The sequence below is a fragment of the Schistocerca gregaria genome, chromosome X (genome assembly GCF_023897955.1).
Source record: "Schistocerca gregaria isolate iqSchGreg1 chromosome X, iqSchGreg1.2, whole genome shotgun sequence".
In the NCBI taxonomy this organism is placed as follows: Eukaryota; Metazoa; Arthropoda; class Insecta; order Orthoptera; family Acrididae; genus Schistocerca; species Schistocerca gregaria.
The window spans coordinates 183992251-184010738 of record NC_064931.1 but is presented as its reverse complement, the minus strand read 5'-3'; the positions used below and the strand labels follow the sequence as shown (position 1 = coordinate 184010738).

Below are 18488 nucleotides of genomic sequence, written 5' to 3'. Positions count from 1 at the left end.
GATTTATGGGTGAATATACAGGATGATTCAGATACCACTATCATTGGGTTTTATGCAGCCCACAATGTCTTCAAAAGCCACATACAAGATTTTCTCTTGCTCGCTACACACAAAAACCTTACAGAATAAATGAACAGATCTTTTTTTAGGGAATTTAATGTATTTAAATTTTGTACTGGGTTAAGTTTTTGCTAGAGGCCACAGTTTTTTAGTTATTGAAGAACAACATATTTGAAATTAACGTCTGTACCCTATAGCTGCAAAATGTCTTTTGACCTTGTGGCTGCAGCTCTGACCCTGTTCAGAGTTTTCCATACAAGCTGTCCTTCAATGAAACCAGTAGCTACATTTTCCAATGGTGTCATCCAGTAGTGTTCAGACCTCATATTCCACATAGATAGTCTGGAACATGTCTGTTGGACAGTTTTATCTGTTGTACTCATGAAACTTTTCCTGGACAACAGTTAAGGGGTGATCATATAATGGGTGTTTATTGGGTAGGGTGCATACCTTATACCTTTCTCTGCATGCAGCTATCTCATGCCTGATGTCTAGAGCAGCAGTTCCAGCTAAATGATTGATTTTATACTATGTCGTAGATTTCAGACATCCACCAATTAGTGAAAAGGCTTCAGAAATATCAACATATTTATCATGTGCTGAATACTACTAAACAAGGTTATCATATTCATCTGCAATGTAAAACAAAGATGAAGTTGTAGTTTTGACTGTTTTTGCTGCTGCACCTCTGGACATCCCCATAATTTTGTGGAATATGTTTTTTCTTACAGATACCTTTTGTTTTACTTTCAGGTAGTGATTACTGAAAAATCAATGTATGGTCAAAAATGACCCCTTGTATTTACAGTGGAAACTGTGTTCCAGCTGCTCTCCAATCCAAGCCACTTGAAGCTCCCTAAGGGCCTGTCTGTTCTTTATATGGAATGTGCACACTTCGGACTTGATTTTACCTGGTTATTACAGCAGTCTTTATCTAATTCCTCCAAAGCAGTGTTAAGATTTAGTTCCACCTGTTCAAAGGACACACTTTGGGAACAGAGGGTGAGAGCATCGGCATAAATGAAAAATCTCCATGTGTTATTAGGCAGGGGTTGATTGTTGTATAAATATTAAATAACAAAGGATCCAAGACACTGGCCTGTGGCAACCCTTTCTTTTGGCCACTTTATTGACTGCACTGACCTTGAAATTCTATGAAATACCTTCTGTTTTGACACAGATCTTAAATTATTCATGTAAGATGGTAATCTTCAGTTATTCCACACATTTTGTGCAGAAGCATCTGATGGTTGATTGTGTCATAAGCTGCTGTTAGATCAATAAATGCTACCCCAGTGACCCTTCTTGTCTCAAAGATGTCTTCAGTATACTGAGTTAGATTTAATACCTGTACTGTACAATCTTTACCCAGTCTATATCCAGCTTGCTCTAGGATTAAGAGAGGGGCTCATCTGCTTCTAAGAGTCTGTTATGGATCATTCATTCAAAGATCTTGTAGAGATGACATAGATGCAAACCTAATCCGTAACTTGCTTCAGAATGGCAGCTGCGCAAGAGTCCTCCATAATGTTGGGTTCCAATAGTTACTGAGACAATTGTTGAAGACAGCAGCTTTACCAGCTTCAGCATCTGATATTGTCCTCTCTAGTTGTTATTGAGTATATGGTTGAGAAACATTGGTCAGTTCCTCTTCTGGAGGATTGCATAATTTAGTTAAAGATTTATGAATGCATTGGTGGTTTACCATTCTTAAGCAGGATATTAACTATCTGATCAGCAGAGACATAGACAGAAACAGTTCTCTTAGTCAGATCATTATTTAATCTCCTCAGCAGTTTCCACGCTTTTGACTATTTCTGGACATGTCTAGCTCTTCTACGAGTTCTATCCACTTCTCTTGTTTGAGTTGTTGAGGTGTTGGCCAACTAGAGTAGTTTCTTCCCTCCATGGGTCTTCTTCAAAAAGTCGAAGGTATTTCTTTAGTCGTTGCTTTATGCTCAGAGTACATCCCTGTACGTAACGGGTTTTGCAACCTTGACTTTAGTCATCCATGAGCACTTCTGTACTATTTCAACAAATTGATCATAAGACTCAGGTGTGGAGACTAGTTCGGTTATCTTCTGAGCCAATGTGGATTTGAATTTCTGCTGATTGGCCTTTCTAAGATTAGACCCTCAACGGAAAGGGACTACCTGTGGTCTTATTGCCAACAGCATATTATTGGTTGTGTTGGGTGTTTGAGACTGGCACACATACAAGCTTTGCACATTGCCCAGCAATGTTATTGAAATGTTGTAGTTCTAAGTCCATCACCACCTGAATCAATTTTAGCTACTATCAGAACAGTTTCCCCATGCTAGGCTCTGAATTATTGACATCATCTGCACTGTTTTTAAAATGAAGTAAATGTAGTTTTTGGTGGCTGTACAACAAACAAGATTTTTCTCTGGAGTCCATGTCAATATTAATGTAGGAAATGATTGTATCACACTTTGGGAGAGTCCAACACAATATTACAGTACAATAATTCTCTATGCACATTATTTATCTCGGTCACTCATAATTTTGGTAGTATCATACATTTGCCTACAGCATAAAGGCATCACAGTAACATTTTGTTTGTCGCAGCATACCATGTACAATTTTGCAGCAATTTAAAGTATATTACCTCACAGCATACCATGTGCAATTCTGCAGCAAATTAAAGTTTATTACCAGTTGGATGGCACCATTTAACAGGCTGTAGAAGGCACTGACAAGATTATTAAGCCTGTTGGTTCTTTCATTTTCACACACATGTAGAAGAGTCCAGATTTCTGTTCCCAGTACAATCTCTTGTTGATTTATATGTGTATAAACTATGTGTATATATTTACAACTGACCTTAACAGCATGTCCACCTTATCAGTTTATTAATAGGGAGTTATTTTGTGTTAAGGTTCAGATCTTTAATCTCATGTTTCTATATGAAGCTGAAATGTAATGCTCGTATCTTAACAACAACTTTGTTGCCCTCATCTGTAGGCAAAATTTACCTGTAGCTTTTGCTGAGACATGCTACTCCCTAGAGCATGTTCTTTACAGAGCATCTGAAGGCATGTTTCCTCTGTTTATCACCACAGAAAGTATTTCTTTATCCACAAAATGTACAAGAAATTTTATGGAGGCAATGGGCATGTTTCCTTCTTCTAACAAGGTCACCACATATATTTTGAAACAATTATAGCTTAAAAACAATAAAATTAAAATAGTACACAAAAAGCAATCAATGACTAGACTACAGTTTTTGTACAAGTACTACAACACTGATTAGTGGCTATACTTACTTAATGACTGATCTGTAACGAGAGAAACTGCTGTTGTTCCTAGGCCTTGAATTAAGCTGCCAATCTCCTGCAAGGCACACACTAGTAGGTGCTGACTAAAAAGAGTCTCCTGGTTAAAATCTTTGGCATTCTCTGGATTAAAATCTGTAATTAAATAAAAGAAGTAACAATAATTTATTTAAATGTTGTAAGTCTGGTGAGTAAATATTTACTATCAATAACATTTCCAGTTTTTCAAACTACATATAATATACATTGTAATGTAATGAAATAATTGTAATTCAATAAAATAAGTGACTTCATAATTCTACTTTCAAAGCTTTGTTAAAATGTAATGTGCTTAAGCAAGTCTTAACAAAATTATTCCACCAACTTTCTGCTGTAATTTACACATGTGATTCAGATGAAATGCATGACTATTGCATTTCAGTTTCTTTCTTTTCTGTTAGACTAAGTACAGGAAGATCCCAAAAAGATCAAGCAATACACTAGAATTTACATTTTTTTCATAGTTTTCAGCACATCAGAATTTTTCTATGTTCTCTCAGATTTCAAGCCTTTTCATAACAAAGCTCTGGCTGTAACAGGTTTATTTCATTCATAAACAGAACATGGTGTAAATACTTTCCTCATAACTGCCAACAGATGGATTAAAAACAAAGATACAAATGGGTGGAAGGCCCTAAGTCACAGTTCCAAAATGAAATGTGAATTTCAACTTTTGCACTTAACTATTAACTCTCAAAAACAAATGCTGCCATTCATATTTCCATGACAGTTCAGGAACGAGTTACCCCTCTGATTTTTCAAGTGTACTAAAGTAGTACACAGTCTCCTCCTCCTCTCCCTCCCCCCTCCAAATACCCTCTTCACCACCCTTTCTCTGGCTCAGCATCAGAATCTTCTGTTATTAATTTAAATATTGTGTAGACATATGCAAGATGTTGGGCAAGTTGTCTAATACAAGAACAAAAAGAATCACATCTTACTCCTTTGAATCTTTAGAACAGTTTATTTCTGTATTGTAGCCTACAACATGAACTTCTGCTATCATTTTTGGCATCATTAAATATCACAGAGAAACAAGCAATAGTTCCCATGCAGCTTTGCATTTCAGTTAGGAGTAATTTAGCACTTTGAGAAAACGCCTCTAGTGTTTGGGCAAGACTATGTACATTGCTCTACCACATTAAAATTGTTCAAAGAGTTTTAGAGACATAACATCAACTTCAAGGATGCATTGCTTTCAGGCTGGCCACCTAAAGTATAGAAAACTTCAGACGTACAGGAGTGCAAGTCATATCACTACATAGTGGTCTCCTAGTACCAGTTTACCTACATTTCCCACTTCTCTGATAGATTATAATAAACTCAAAGACACTTCATTCATTGTGGGTGCTCCATTCCCTAACTAGGAAGCAAATGACGATCATGCAAGCAACTTTTTCATAAAATATTGAAAGTGTCTACCCCTTTAAATGAATAATACTGTTACACACAGTACAAGCTGATTTTATTATGATGATGATCCAACTAGCTCACAAAACAAGAAGTGGATATTTGAAGATGAAACTGCACCTCTTACAAGCTCAAAAGAACAGTCTGTTGCAAGGGTGATGGGCTCTGTTTTCTTCAGCATAAGAGGAGTATTGTATCACAACTCACTCTCTGAGAAAGAAGAAGTTGCATAACCACTTAGAAAATCATTAGTTTTTTTCACGCTGTAGGTGTAAGTGCTGCAGAAGAAGATCATGAATTGGAATATACTGTCAACAAACCTCTCTGCCACAACTGAATTGCTTTTTTTAAACAGAAACAGTTGTGGAGCCTGTTATTCCATCTTCAGGCATATACACACTACTGTATTACACCTATGTATAAACTCTTGAAGGTGCAATAAATGCAGAGAAAGTAAAACAAAATGAGGCTGTATTGTAAAATGCAGCATATAGTTCTGGTGCCTCATGCACCTATATTTAGACAATTTTTATATTCTTAAATAAATAAATTATAATAAAAATTGCAACACGAATGAAGATGCATTTGAGGGGAATAAATTTTGTATCTCAAATTAGGTAAATGACAATATACAAATGATTAGGTTTACAGAACTGAACACAATCTCTTACTCTGAAATCCAGTAACACACAAATCCTCACATGCAACCTGAATGTGGTGTCTCTAAACCTCATGGCATGGAATTTAAAAAAGACTGCATATATCCTTGGGGAAACTCCCTCCATAAGGTTTGTAAAGGAGTCCACAAAATGTAAACAGTAGTTGCTAGATTGAACAACTCTCTGGCCAAACATAACTGAGACATGTCCAATGACCAAGACGCTAGGCAAATGTGAGGACCTCTCAACTTGCAGAGCTTAGCATTAGAACAGGGAGCACTGCTGGGTCCATTTTCATGCTGCCTCTCTAAATTCTTCTTCACTTTTGGGGGTAAAGTGTTATGTACATTCTCAGAGTTTGGATTTGTAAAAGTAATTCTTTCTGAGTGTTGCAATTTTCACAATTGAAATTGTAGTATTATTTATTTCTATAGCCTTTAATAATGATACAAAAGTTAGCAACAAAATAATGTAGTCACTTAAAAATTATGGACAACACTGTACTTAATGTTATATGGAAAATAATATTGTAGAATAATATTGCTTAATCTTACCCATTGAATTCATTTGTTTCACTACTATATGGACAAGATCTTTGCATGCTGATGCCTGTGATTTTTCTCCCAGCATTTTTCCCAGCAGACTACGCAGAATGAAGTTTATACACTTGCGAGAGTAAACAGCATCAACATGTGATGAAGCTGCTTTAGGGTTTGCAACCAAATCAAGAATATGTGCCAGGAGAGTAGGCAAGTTTCGCTCCAACCACACACTGCCCATTGTCTGAACAAAGACCACATATGCCTACACAAGAAAAACATGAATTAAACAGAATATGAAAGACAGTTCATTCCCGCAATAAGTTATCTACAATATGAAATAAGTAATCTACTGACAAAATGTACCATAATATAAATCAAGACAAGGAAATACATCTCTGTTTTCTAAAATTAGAGATCTCTTAATGAACTACGAAACTGTTTAAAGTATCCTTAGTATGGGTATTTATTACAGTTATTTCTTATCATAATTTGTGTGTATTGTTGGAGATCATGTAAACTTTTTATATTCCCTACATTTTTTAGCCATATCTGGTGCCTGACAATGAAACAACAATCTTGAAATCAATTGTACATGAACTGAATGTCAAAACAAATTATAATACAGCTGTATGGAAATGTTGACACTATTACCGGAATAAAGTAAACAGCTGGAAAATGCCTACACGGATGTCCTATCCACAATGAACTCCAAGAAAATAAGTTAGTTACTCAGCCTGCAACAATCACACTGATTAACAAATCAACAATGTGGCACCTATTTGGGAAATGTTGGATCAACATGTACACTAAGACTATGAAAGTTTCACTCTGTGCAGGTAATCTTGAAGTAGAATATTCCCTACATTTTGCTGCTCTACTATGGACAGGGAAGACAAGAATGAACATAAGCTTTCAGTGACAAAGCATGTTGCATTTCTCTGGAAAAGTTAACTGGCACAACAACATAGTTTGGGGAGCACACTGTCAGGAAAGATATTCTAAAGTTTGTGTGTCTTCTGCACTCCCTTAGAAAACATATGTTTTATTCCCCTCACCCTTTCTTCCACAGAGAATAGTCTTCAGTCATTCAACACTGAGTTTCTCTACAAATGCGGAAGAGACATTGAAAGCTTCAGTTATCAATTACGCAGTGCAAGACTGCACTGCTATTGCACTGCAGGTAATTTACTTGGCATTGATGGGTAAACTGAGACACTGCCCACGGCTAATACAAGAGACTGCAGAAGCAAGGCAGTTTGGGATGGCCAGGAGAAGTTACAGAAGAGACTGCACATTGATATGGCAAATACTGCTTCCATGTGTCAAGGCAGTTATCATATGCTACAGCCAAGTGGAGGGGCCAGAGGCATAGCAGAACAGCAGAGCTGCTGCAGCATGGGAGACCAGATTGCTTCACACCTTACCTGTGGCTCTGTTGTAGCTTACATTATAAAAACTGATGCTTTAGCATAAACAGGGATGAGCCAAGCCCACATTAGTATTACCTATTCCTATCCTAAACATTGCAGTCTGTTACCTTACGGGAGGCCTATCATGTCCTATGAGTCTACATGGATCACCATTCTCCACCTCCAGACTCTGCCGCTGCTAGCTGCAGCCCTGCTACTAGTGCTGAGATCAATGCTGTGGATTAGGCACCATCCAATCAGTAGGCCACCTGGTGGCCTATAGTCTGAGCTCAGGGCAGTGCACCCATTCAACCACTTTCATTTGTACGGGCAAACACCTTGCTCCCTGTCTCCATTTATGTGGACAGACACAGCTGCTGCTGCTGCTCCTGCGATCCATTTCACCCACGTCGAGTCCAGAACACCCCTTAGTGTGCTGGTAGGGAGCCTCTAGTCTGCAGTGTCCCCAACTGTGTCAGCATCCTTGCAGAGTCACTATTGTGATCACTCCACCCACTGTACAATGCTGCACACCACCGTGCCACCTACTGGTGGCTGCATCTCTTCACAGGCCACCCACCATTTACATGCACAGCATGTTGGCCTCTTCGAGCATCATCACAAGTGCTGTAGCTGATGAACAATAATCTGATGTTTTAATAATGATGTTTTCATGACAATGTGTAGGACGACAAACAGGCATTCAGTCACAGCTCCTCCGCTACCCCATCCAGGGTGGTAAACTACTGGCCTCCAGGCCTCTATTAACACAGTTCATCCACCAACCACAGAGGCCTGCTATGCTGGCCTCTACAGGGTGAATCAAAACTATTGAGGAGGTACAGAACATAAAAACAAATATAGTTAGTTATGGTACATATGGTTCCCGACAGCAATTTCTGATGTTAGGGACGATTTATGCAGGAAGTAGTTTAGTGTGTTAATTACAACAGTGAAATTCACAGGAACTGCTAGAATGCCTGACCATTTGCTTGAACGCATGCCATACATCATCGGACCACTGACTGTCATGACCGTTTGAAGATTCCTGGCACGTCCACAATGATACCAGCAGTGACGGCAACTCTAGCAGTGAGATCTACTTCTGTGTCCACAATGGTTTCATACACCAGCTGCTTCATCCACACATCTACATCTACATCCATACTCCGCAAGCCACCTGACGGCGTGTGGCGGAGGGTACCTTGAGTACCTCTATCGGTTTTCCCTTTTATTCCAGTCTCGTATCGTTCATGGAAAGAAAGATTGTCGGTATGCCTCTGTGTGGGCTCTAATCTCTCTGATTTTATCCTCATGGTCTCTTCGCAAGATATACGTAGGAGGGAACAATATACTGCTTGACTTCTCGGTAAAGGTATGTTCTCGAAACTTCAACAAAAGCCCGTACCGAGCTACTGAGCATCTCTCTTGCAGAGTCTTCCACTGGAGTTTGTCTATCATCTCCAAAACACTTTCGCGATTACTAAATGATCCTGTAACAAAGCGCGCTGCTCTCCATTGGATCTTCTCCCTCTCTTCTATCAACCCTATCAGGTTCAGATCCCACACCGGTGAGCAGTATTCAAGCAGTGTGTGAAAAAGTGTACTGTAACCTACTTCCTTTGTTTTCAGACTGCATTTCCTTAGGATTCTTCCAATGAATCTCAGTCCAACATCTGCTTTGCCTACGATTAATTTTATATGGTCATTCCATTTTAAATCACTCCTAATGCCTACTCCCAGATAATATCTGGAATTAACTGCTTCCAGTTGCTGACATGCTATATTGTAGCTAAATGATAAAGGATCTTTCTTTCTATGTATTCGCAGCACATTACACTTGTCTACATTGAAATTCAATTGCCACTCCCTGTACCCTGTGTCAATTCGTTGCAGATCCTCCTGCATTTCAGTACAATCTTCCATTGTTACAACCTCTCGATATACAGCATCATCCCAAGAAAGCCTCAGTGAACTTCCGATGTCATCCTCAAGGTCATTTATGTATATTGTGAATAGCAACGGTCCTACGACACTCCCCTACGGCACACCTGAAATCACTCTCACTTCAGAAGACTTCTCTCCATTGAGAATGACACGATGCGTTCTGTTATCCAGGAACTCTTCAATCCAATCACACAATTGGTCTGATAGTCCACATGCTCTTACTTTGTTCATTAAATGACTGTGGGGAACTGTATCAAACGCCTTGCAGAAGTCAAAAAACAAGGCATCTACCTAGGAACCCGTGTCTATGGCCCTCTGAGTCTCGTGGATGAATAGCGTGAGCTATGGACATGTGAAATAACATGACCTGGGTGGCCAGGTGACAGGGCCACCATGGCCAATTCATCGATCCCTGAAGGTGGCTCTCAGATGATTCCTCACAGCAATGCTGAAATAGGCTGGCACCCTATCATGCTGGAAGTACATCCTTTGTTTAACATTCAGATATACATCCTCTAGCAGTATTAGCAACACATGTTAAATGAAGATGTGACATCTCTGTCTACTGAGGCACAATAGAACAACATATGGTACAGTCAATACATCACCAAGAATTCTGCCCCACACATTAACACCAAATTTCTGTTTGTGCACACAATTTCAAGTACCACCTCATGGATTCACGTACGCCCAAATATGTGAATTTTGGAGATTGAAACAGCCTTCATGAGTAAACAAAGCTTTGTTGGCATACAGGATCTTGGCCAGAAATAAGGGATCCAGAGCAGTCTGTTGCAAAACCATTTTATGAATTGCGTGCATAGCGGAAAATTGCAGGTGTAGAGCTGTCATGCACTGAATATGGAAAGGATGAAGCTACTGATGATTTAACACATTCCAGACAAGGCTATGCCTGATGCCAATGATGTGTGCAATAAATCAGGTATTTACAAATGGAATGTCTTCAACATGTCACAGAATCTCTTCCTCCATTTCAGGAGTTTGCACTGTTTGATTCCAACCTGAATCATGTGTATGTGCACAGAAAGTATCTGTTTCAAATAGCACATGGTTCAGGCATCCAAATGTTTGGTGTTGTGGAACCAGTTGGTTTGGATAACGCTGTCGAGAAATTCACTGCAGCTCATCCATTTCCATTCACAGACTCATACACCAAATGCATGTCAGCCATTTCAGCACATGTTAAATGCTCCATGGTCATTGGTGTTGACACAAAGCCATAGTGATTGCAACTGAATCAATGAGCTTAGAAGGAAGTCTCTGTTGTTGTGAAAAGGTGGTGATGCTTGCGAATAAATCTAGAGACCGTATGTTCCTTACTGAAATATGTTTGTTTTGATGTTCTCTACCTCATGTATTACTCTGAATGAATAGTTTCAACACACCCTGTACAACACTTTGAATTTCGCAAAAAGAATTTGTGTACATGCTTCCTATGCTAAATACCTTATCTGAAGATACATGGTACAGTAACATTTATTCTGTGAGGATACAGCATGTAATCCATCCTTACTGAAGAGTCCAAGTACAGGCTTTAAGTGTGCTTTAAGGCTGAAGGACTCATCACTAAATGTTTGATCAAAAACAGTTTTAGCTTCAGTACCTTTGCATTAGAAAAAGTATAACATAAAATAAATTTACATCTGCAAGATATACTTTAAAATATTTGTCATTAATGGACATTTTCTGCCAAACAAGGTGGAGCAGTGGTTGAAGTACTGTACTCCCATTCTGGACAATGACAGTTCAAATCTGTGTCTGATCACTGCAATTTATATTTTTGTGGTTCTCTTAACTAATTAAGGCAAAGGCCTGGTTCAGTCTTTTGAGATGGAAACAGTTGATTTCTTTTCCCATCTTTCCTCACACCAAGCTTGTGTTCCATCTGGAAGGAACTTGTCATCAAAGTGATGTACTACCATAATATTCCTCACTTTTTCTTTTTTATTCTCTTCAAAATAAATAATATTTTTAGCAAATGATATATTTTGGCACGTCATGAAACACAATTCAAAGACAAAACTTCTTAAATCCATTAGAATCAGTTTTTACTTCTGATTTTCTAAAGATGAATGACAGTATTTTTGAAATTACAATAACAAAACCAGTCCTACAATTTAAATTAATATTCAGTAACAGTTTAGGAATATACTTACATGTGTCACACCAACACGCACTTCTCTGTTCACTCCTGAACTTCCTTTAATCATTTCACCAGTGCCTTTCAGAAAACCACTGCCACCACGAAGAAAGCCCGTCATAAGAACTCCAAGTGCTTCTTCCAGTGACAGTGGTTTAATACCCTTATTCTGCTGGCCTGAAGAAAGGAATAGATTAACGTAATAAAATGTTGAATCAGAGTCCTGTTGAAAACGTATAATGCACACCTACTTCCAAAAACAAAAGAGTACAATGAAGTATCAAGAAGACTTCGCAACTTGCTTGCACCCAAATTTTTATATGATTGACCATGTAATATACACAATGGGCAGACTAATTAGTAAGACTCCTCCTTTCCATGATAGCATGACACTATTGTTAGTATATGTAGATGGTTGGTGAGACCAGCACAGTTACATCATAAAATGAGTATCTTCTTTCGAGGGAATCAAAATAAATGGGGAAAGAGAATTTGACAAGTGTGTCACTTTGTGAAGTGTGCAGTCATAAGTTCACTAGAGGCTAAGAAGTCATTGATGACAATAAGCAATTGATGCAGCCACACACTGTTCAGTATGATCTGTAGGCTGTGCTGAAAGTGGGTTGGCTTTGCTTGAAGCTTGGCATTTTGTATGGTAGTGAGTACAAATTAATGGAAAGTAAACTCTCACTTTTGTCACATGAACATGCACTTCTCTGTTCGTTCCTGGACTTCCGTCTTCCTTCAGTCATTTTCTGTGGATGTAGCATTTTATCAATGAAACGAGATGGAGATATTAACACTTAGTTATCACTAAGAAATTACACCAAACATCACCCACCAGGAAGCTGGTGTTAACAACCTTCTGAGATAAGTGAAAATCACTCTTACTCAGTTTCCAGTCTTGTGTCACATGTCGTCACCATCAATGAAGGCAACTACAGTAGCACACACACATGTCTGCTAGGTGCCATCAGGTAAAAGCACTCAGGACTCCTCTCAGAGCAATGTGATTCTCTATTAAAACAATATAATGGACAAACAGAACTGCCAGCTGACAGCAATTCAAATGGCAGTCTTTAATGCACTATATAGTCCAGACTTCAAGGTTGGTAGGTTTGTGGGGACCAGACTACAAAGACCATCAGTCCCCCAAACTTTAACCCAGTAATCACCATGAGCAATGTGCTTGATTCAATGAAAACGTTTATGGCATGAAGAAGATACTTTTTGGGCAATGTTGTGAAACACACTGCACAGCTCTGGCTTGAATTCAAATGCCAAATTAGATTACACCAGAGCTTTCAAACTAGTGGTAAAATGAGGCAAATGACTGAATCACAGAAGGAAAATGTGGTTAGTACTTAAAGCAACTTAAAACCTTCATCATATTATGATTTCTTTGTATGTGCCATTGACAGCAAAAATACGTAAGGGCAGTCTTTTTCATTCATCCCAGTACAAACAAAATTTTAGAAACACATTTACTTTTACTCACTGGAACTGTTGCCTTTCTGCATCAGCTGAGTTGCAGCAATCAATGAACCAAGGAGTTTTGATACAGCACATCTTACTTCATAATTAGAACCATCAAAGGCACGAAAACACAGACTAGCCAGGCTCTCTAGTTCTGATGTGCACAAGAACTGAGCATGAGTTAGCAGTTCTTGAAGACACTGGAAAGAACATTAATAATAAATAAAACGTATGATTAAACATCTCACTAAAAATAACAGAATTAGTAAGCATTAATAAGAAGTAATCAATACTAGTTAGTTCCATGTTACACAGATCATCTGCATGATAAATTGTACTATGTAGAACAAGTTGTCATACTTCACATCACAAAGTAATTTGTATATATGGCTACATGCTGAACATTTACAGTGTTTTTGTTTTTTTTTTAGCTATACGTATGTGAGTTAGTAATTTTTACACATTACAATAACAGAAATTCTTCTACAGAATAGGAAGAGTTGACAAGGAGGAACTTATTCAGCTTGTTTTAAAATTTTACTTTACTGTATATCAAGACATTTTATATCACTGGGTAAGTGATGCACTTCTTTATGTGCTAAATACAATCTTAATGTGGAGTAATGAATGTCATTTTTTCCTCTCGTATTGGAATTATGTACATCACTGTTCCTTGTGAACTGTAGTGGATTATTTACAACAAAATTCACTGGGGAATAAATATACTGTGAACAGTAGTCAAAATGCCCAACTTCTTAAACAGAAGTCTACAAGATGATCATGGGTGATCACCATATATTATTCTTACAGCACATTTTTCAGCAATGAAGATTTTTTTCTTGGAGATTAGTTACCCCAGAACATTATTCCATACGATGTTATTCAATTAAAATTTGCAAAATACATCAGCTTACTGATTTGTATCCCCTCAGGATTTGCAATGATTCTAAGTACAAATGTAACTAAATAAGTTGTTTTACAAGTCCCAAAATGTGCTTTTTCTAGTTTGAATTCTCCTCAATATGAACACCTAAAATTTTTGAAGTTTCTACCTTATTTATTATGTCATAACGATGTGTTACACCAATCACTGGTGTATTACCTATAGATCATTGCTATAGTACCTCTAGATATGCAAAGTTGAATATGTTGTGCCTTTTTTAAATTGGGTGTGAGACCATTCACAGAAAACCAGTCAGTGACACTTTTAAGAATACTGTTTACTATTTCTTCTATTGCTACATTTATGCTTGGACTTACTACAGTACTAGTGTCATCTGCAAAAAGAGCTACTTCCGCTTGTTTTGTATCAGACAGAAGATCACTTGCACATACAAGGAACTACGGCAGACCTAAGATTGAGCCTTGGGGAACCCCATACATAATTTCTCCCCAATTAAAAGAATATTTCCTGATTACATTGGCTGAATTATTGAGTACAGCTTTCTGCATTCTTTTGATTAGATATGACATTATCCATTGGTTGGCTATACCATCAGTTCCTTCAAACTTCAGTTTCTCTTGGAGAATATTGTGAGTCAAACAGTCAATTGCCTTAGACAGGTCACAGGAAATACCAATCAGTGCTATTTTGTTATTTAATGCTTGTAAAATTTGGTGAGTGAATGTGTAAACACCATTCTCACTACAACAACTCTTCTGAAAAGCAAACTATGATTTACTAAGGATATTACTGTTGCACAGGTGGGGTACTATTTTAGAATACATAACATTCTCAAGTATTCTGGAGCACAGTGTTACTAGTGAAACATGATGGCAGGTATTGACATCACCTCTCATATAAAGGGATTTAACAATAGGATATTTCAATCTCTTGGGGAAAATGCCTTGAGTTAGTGATGCATTACATATTTCAGGTAAGACTGGGCTATATAGGAGCAAATCTTTAGTACTCTGTTGGAAACACCATAAAATGTAGATGAGCTTCTATTTTTGAGAGAATATATAATTTTCTTAATTTCTGAGGAAGAAGTTAGTGATTTCATGAGAGGTGCTTTTTTTCTCTCGAACTGTCTGTCCCTCTATTTTCGACTATATTTAAGAAATTTTTATGAAACATATTTGCTTGCTGTGACTCATCATTCATAACCCTTCCATTTAATTCAATACTCACATTATACTATCCTTCGACTGTTTGTCCTATTTCCTGTTTCACCACATTTCTCAGTCTGTAGTTGGAATTACTAACTTCTGAGATAATGTGTATATTCCTTGACTTTTTAATAATTTTTCCTAGTAATTCTGAGTTGATTTTGTTCTGTGCAACTACTACATGATCTCTAATTGTTCTTGTCAACAGCTACATTTCCCTCTCCCTTTCAGAAGATACTTTAATCTCTCTAGTAATTCACGGCTTTTTACATGGATGTTTTATTGCCCTTTCCAATCACATTATGCAGAAAGCTATCTTCAAATAACAATAAGAATTTATCAGGGAATTGATTAAATTTTATGTCAGCATGTGATTCATTATAAATTTCATCTCATGTCACCTCTTGTAAACTATTCTTAAAAACATTTGTTCTGGAGTCAATAATTATTCTAACTGATTTCTCCTGAGGAGTATCAATATTGAAGACACTCGTTATTTATCTTAAGTGTGTATGATTATCACAGAGAGCATTTGTTGGTGAGTATGCATTTATTTTCTTGCTTTGTACCTCATCAAAGGAAACATTGTCAATTAGGGTCCTACTGTCTTTGTCCACCCGTGTTGAAACATTAATTACTAAGATTAGATTACAGCATCCAAATAGTTTCCAGATCCTTTTCCTGTCAGAATCCTTTAGAAAATCTACTTTGAAATAACCATAGACAATTAACAGCTTGCTGCAGTCTGACAGAGAGCATAGTAAAGGGTCCATATGCATCTTTATCAGTTCAAAATTTCCCAGCAGAGTTCTGTGTTCAGGTACAATTGACTGTTTAGAGAGGTCACTAAAGCCACCCAAAAATGTAAACAACCACGCACGAGCAGCGCCTATTGGACAGAGGGAGTCTGACAGCCAATCAGTTCCACTCATTCCACCAAGAACAACATACACAGCTCCTGTTGTCAGTAGTTCAACCATGCCTAGGCAGTCAATACCACGGTTCGATCGTGTCTGCATTGTTGAATTACGCCAGCAAGGACTCTCCACAAGGGAAGTGTCCAGGTGTCTTGGAGTGAACCAAAGTGATGTTCTTTGGACATGGAGGAGATCCCTACCAATGAATTATGGCTCAGAGGAACCCTGACAGCAACATCACTATGTTGAATAATGCTTTTTGTGCAGCCACAGGATGTCGCATTACGACTCAGACTGTGCACAATAGGATGCACAATGCGCAGCTTCACGCCCAACGCCCATGGCGAGGTCCATCTTTGCAACCACGACACCATGCAGCACAGTACAGATGGGTCCAACAACATGCCGAATGGACCGCTCAGAATCGGCATCACGTTCTCTTCACTGATGAGTGTCGCACATGCCTCCAACCAGACAATTGTCGGAGATGTGTTTGGAGGCAACCCGGTCAGGCTGAATGCCTTACACACACTGTCCAGTGAGTGCACCAAGGTGGTCATGGAAGGCGCCGTAACGGCTGTACAATATGTGAATGCCATCCTCCGACCGATAGTGCAACCATATCGGCAGCATGCTGGCGATGCATTCATCTTCAAGGATGACAATTTGCGCCCCCATCATGCACATATTGTGAATGACTTCCTCCAGGATAACTAACTACATTGCTTGACTAGAGTGGCCAGCATGTACTCCAGACATGAACCCTATAGAACATCCCTGGGATAGATTGAAAAGGGCTGTTTATGGACGACGTGTCTCACCAACCACTCTGAGAGAGCTAAGCCAAATGCTGTTGCGGAGTGGGACAATCTGGACCAACACTGCCTTGATGAACTTATGGATAGTATGCCATCATGAATACAGGCATGCATGAATGCAAGAAGGCATGCTACTGAGTATTAGAGGTATAGGTGTGTACAGCAATCTGGACCACTGCCTCTGAAGGTCTCGCTGTAAGGTGGTACAACATGCAATGTGTGGTTTTCACGAGCAATAAAAAGGTCAGAAATGGTGTTTATGTTGATCTCTATTCCAATTTTCTGTGCATGTTCCAGAACTCTTGGAACAGAGGTAATAGAAAACTTTTTTGATGTGTGTTCTTTTAGTATTGATCCGCAAGCAAACACTTCTGTGTGGTAATCACTACAAAATCTACTTGTCTCAATGTTTCTGAACTTGTGTTCTGCCTTAATATATGCAACAATTTCTCCTTTGCCTATATTAGTTCTACACGAGTGCAACACTAGATTGTAACCCAAAATTCACTGTAAGCTTGAGGACCAATGATAGTTAAACAGCAGAGCATCTACAACACTACTTTTACTCACCTTTGCAGCAGCACATCTCACTGCCATCACTCGGTCTGTTAGACCATGCCGAGCAGCTTTATAAATCTCCTTGTGTACATTAGAAATGGCACTACCCATTCCAGCACACACCTGCAAAGAACAGTACATTTTCTGGAATATTATACATTTTTCTTCAGTTCATACAATGGAATGTAAATGCCACACAAAAGAACATGTTCTATCTCCTAAATATTTGATGTAGAATAGAAAATTAGTTACTTAATTTCATCCATTCTAGTTCATATAACCTGGGTAGACAGTTAAATAGAAGTCTATCTCCAGTCACAACTCTTAACATTATTGCAGGTGTACAACATATTTCAGGCCAACAGTCTCTGTCTCCAGTGTTTATGTCATCTTTTCATCCATGTTTATAAACAGTTCTGAATGTTTCCATGTAAACAGCTCAGCTACAGTATAGCACAATTACAAGTAAAATAGCATAAAAAAGAAACATAAGGTATTTATTGGTTTTAGTTGATTTCTTTTTGAAAAATAAATAGTAGTAGAAGATTGCATTAAAAAAAAAACAAGAAGCAATAATTTCAGTCATGATTAAACTGTCCTGTGACATATTTGTTTCTTTACGATGGCAACAACAACAATGACATCTGCACATGAGTACTTATGAGATAGTGATATAGCTACATCAAGATTAGCCTCCATGAGTCAAAACGCATCAAGCATCTCTCAAAAAACCAAAATCTGTTACAAAAGGTTGACAGCCTCCACAGCACTTGTTCATCCTCTGCTAGACTGTTGCTGCATGGTACAGGATTCGTACCAGATAGGCTTCATGGAGGGCATCAAAGAAATACACAGACAAGCAGCTCATTTTTTACTATCCCAAAATAGGGGAGCAAGTGTTATGGATATGGTAAGCGCATTAGGGTGACTATCATTAAAACAATGGCATTTTTCATTGTCATGTGATCTTTTCATGAAATCTGAATCAAAAACTTTATCCTGTGAATGTGTCACCAACCTAAATAGGTAGAACCAATGATCGTAATAAAATAAGAGAAATCAGAGCTTGTACAGAAATATTTGT

General features: G+C 38.2%; 1 protein-coding gene across 3 annotated transcripts in view; it reads right to left on the bottom strand.

Annotated features, from left to right (window-relative positions):
- The window catches only part of LOC126297831 (HEAT repeat-containing protein 5B), a 472968-nt gene that overhangs the window by 145768 nt on the left and 308712 nt on the right, over positions 1 to 18488 (bottom strand). For all 3 annotated transcript variants that reach the window (XM_049989077.1, XM_049989078.1, XM_049989076.1), the window contains 5 exons: positions 17417 to 17527; positions 13022 to 13199; positions 11540 to 11700; positions 6019 to 6268; positions 3348 to 3491 (listed from right to left, as the gene is read on the bottom strand). In XM_049989077.1, coding sequence (XP_049845034.1) covers positions 3348 to 3491; positions 6019 to 6268; positions 11540 to 11700; positions 13022 to 13199; positions 17417 to 17527 — 844 coding nt within the window. The remainder of the gene's footprint in view (positions 1 to 3347; positions 3492 to 6018; positions 6269 to 11539; positions 11701 to 13021; positions 13200 to 17416; positions 17528 to 18488) is intronic.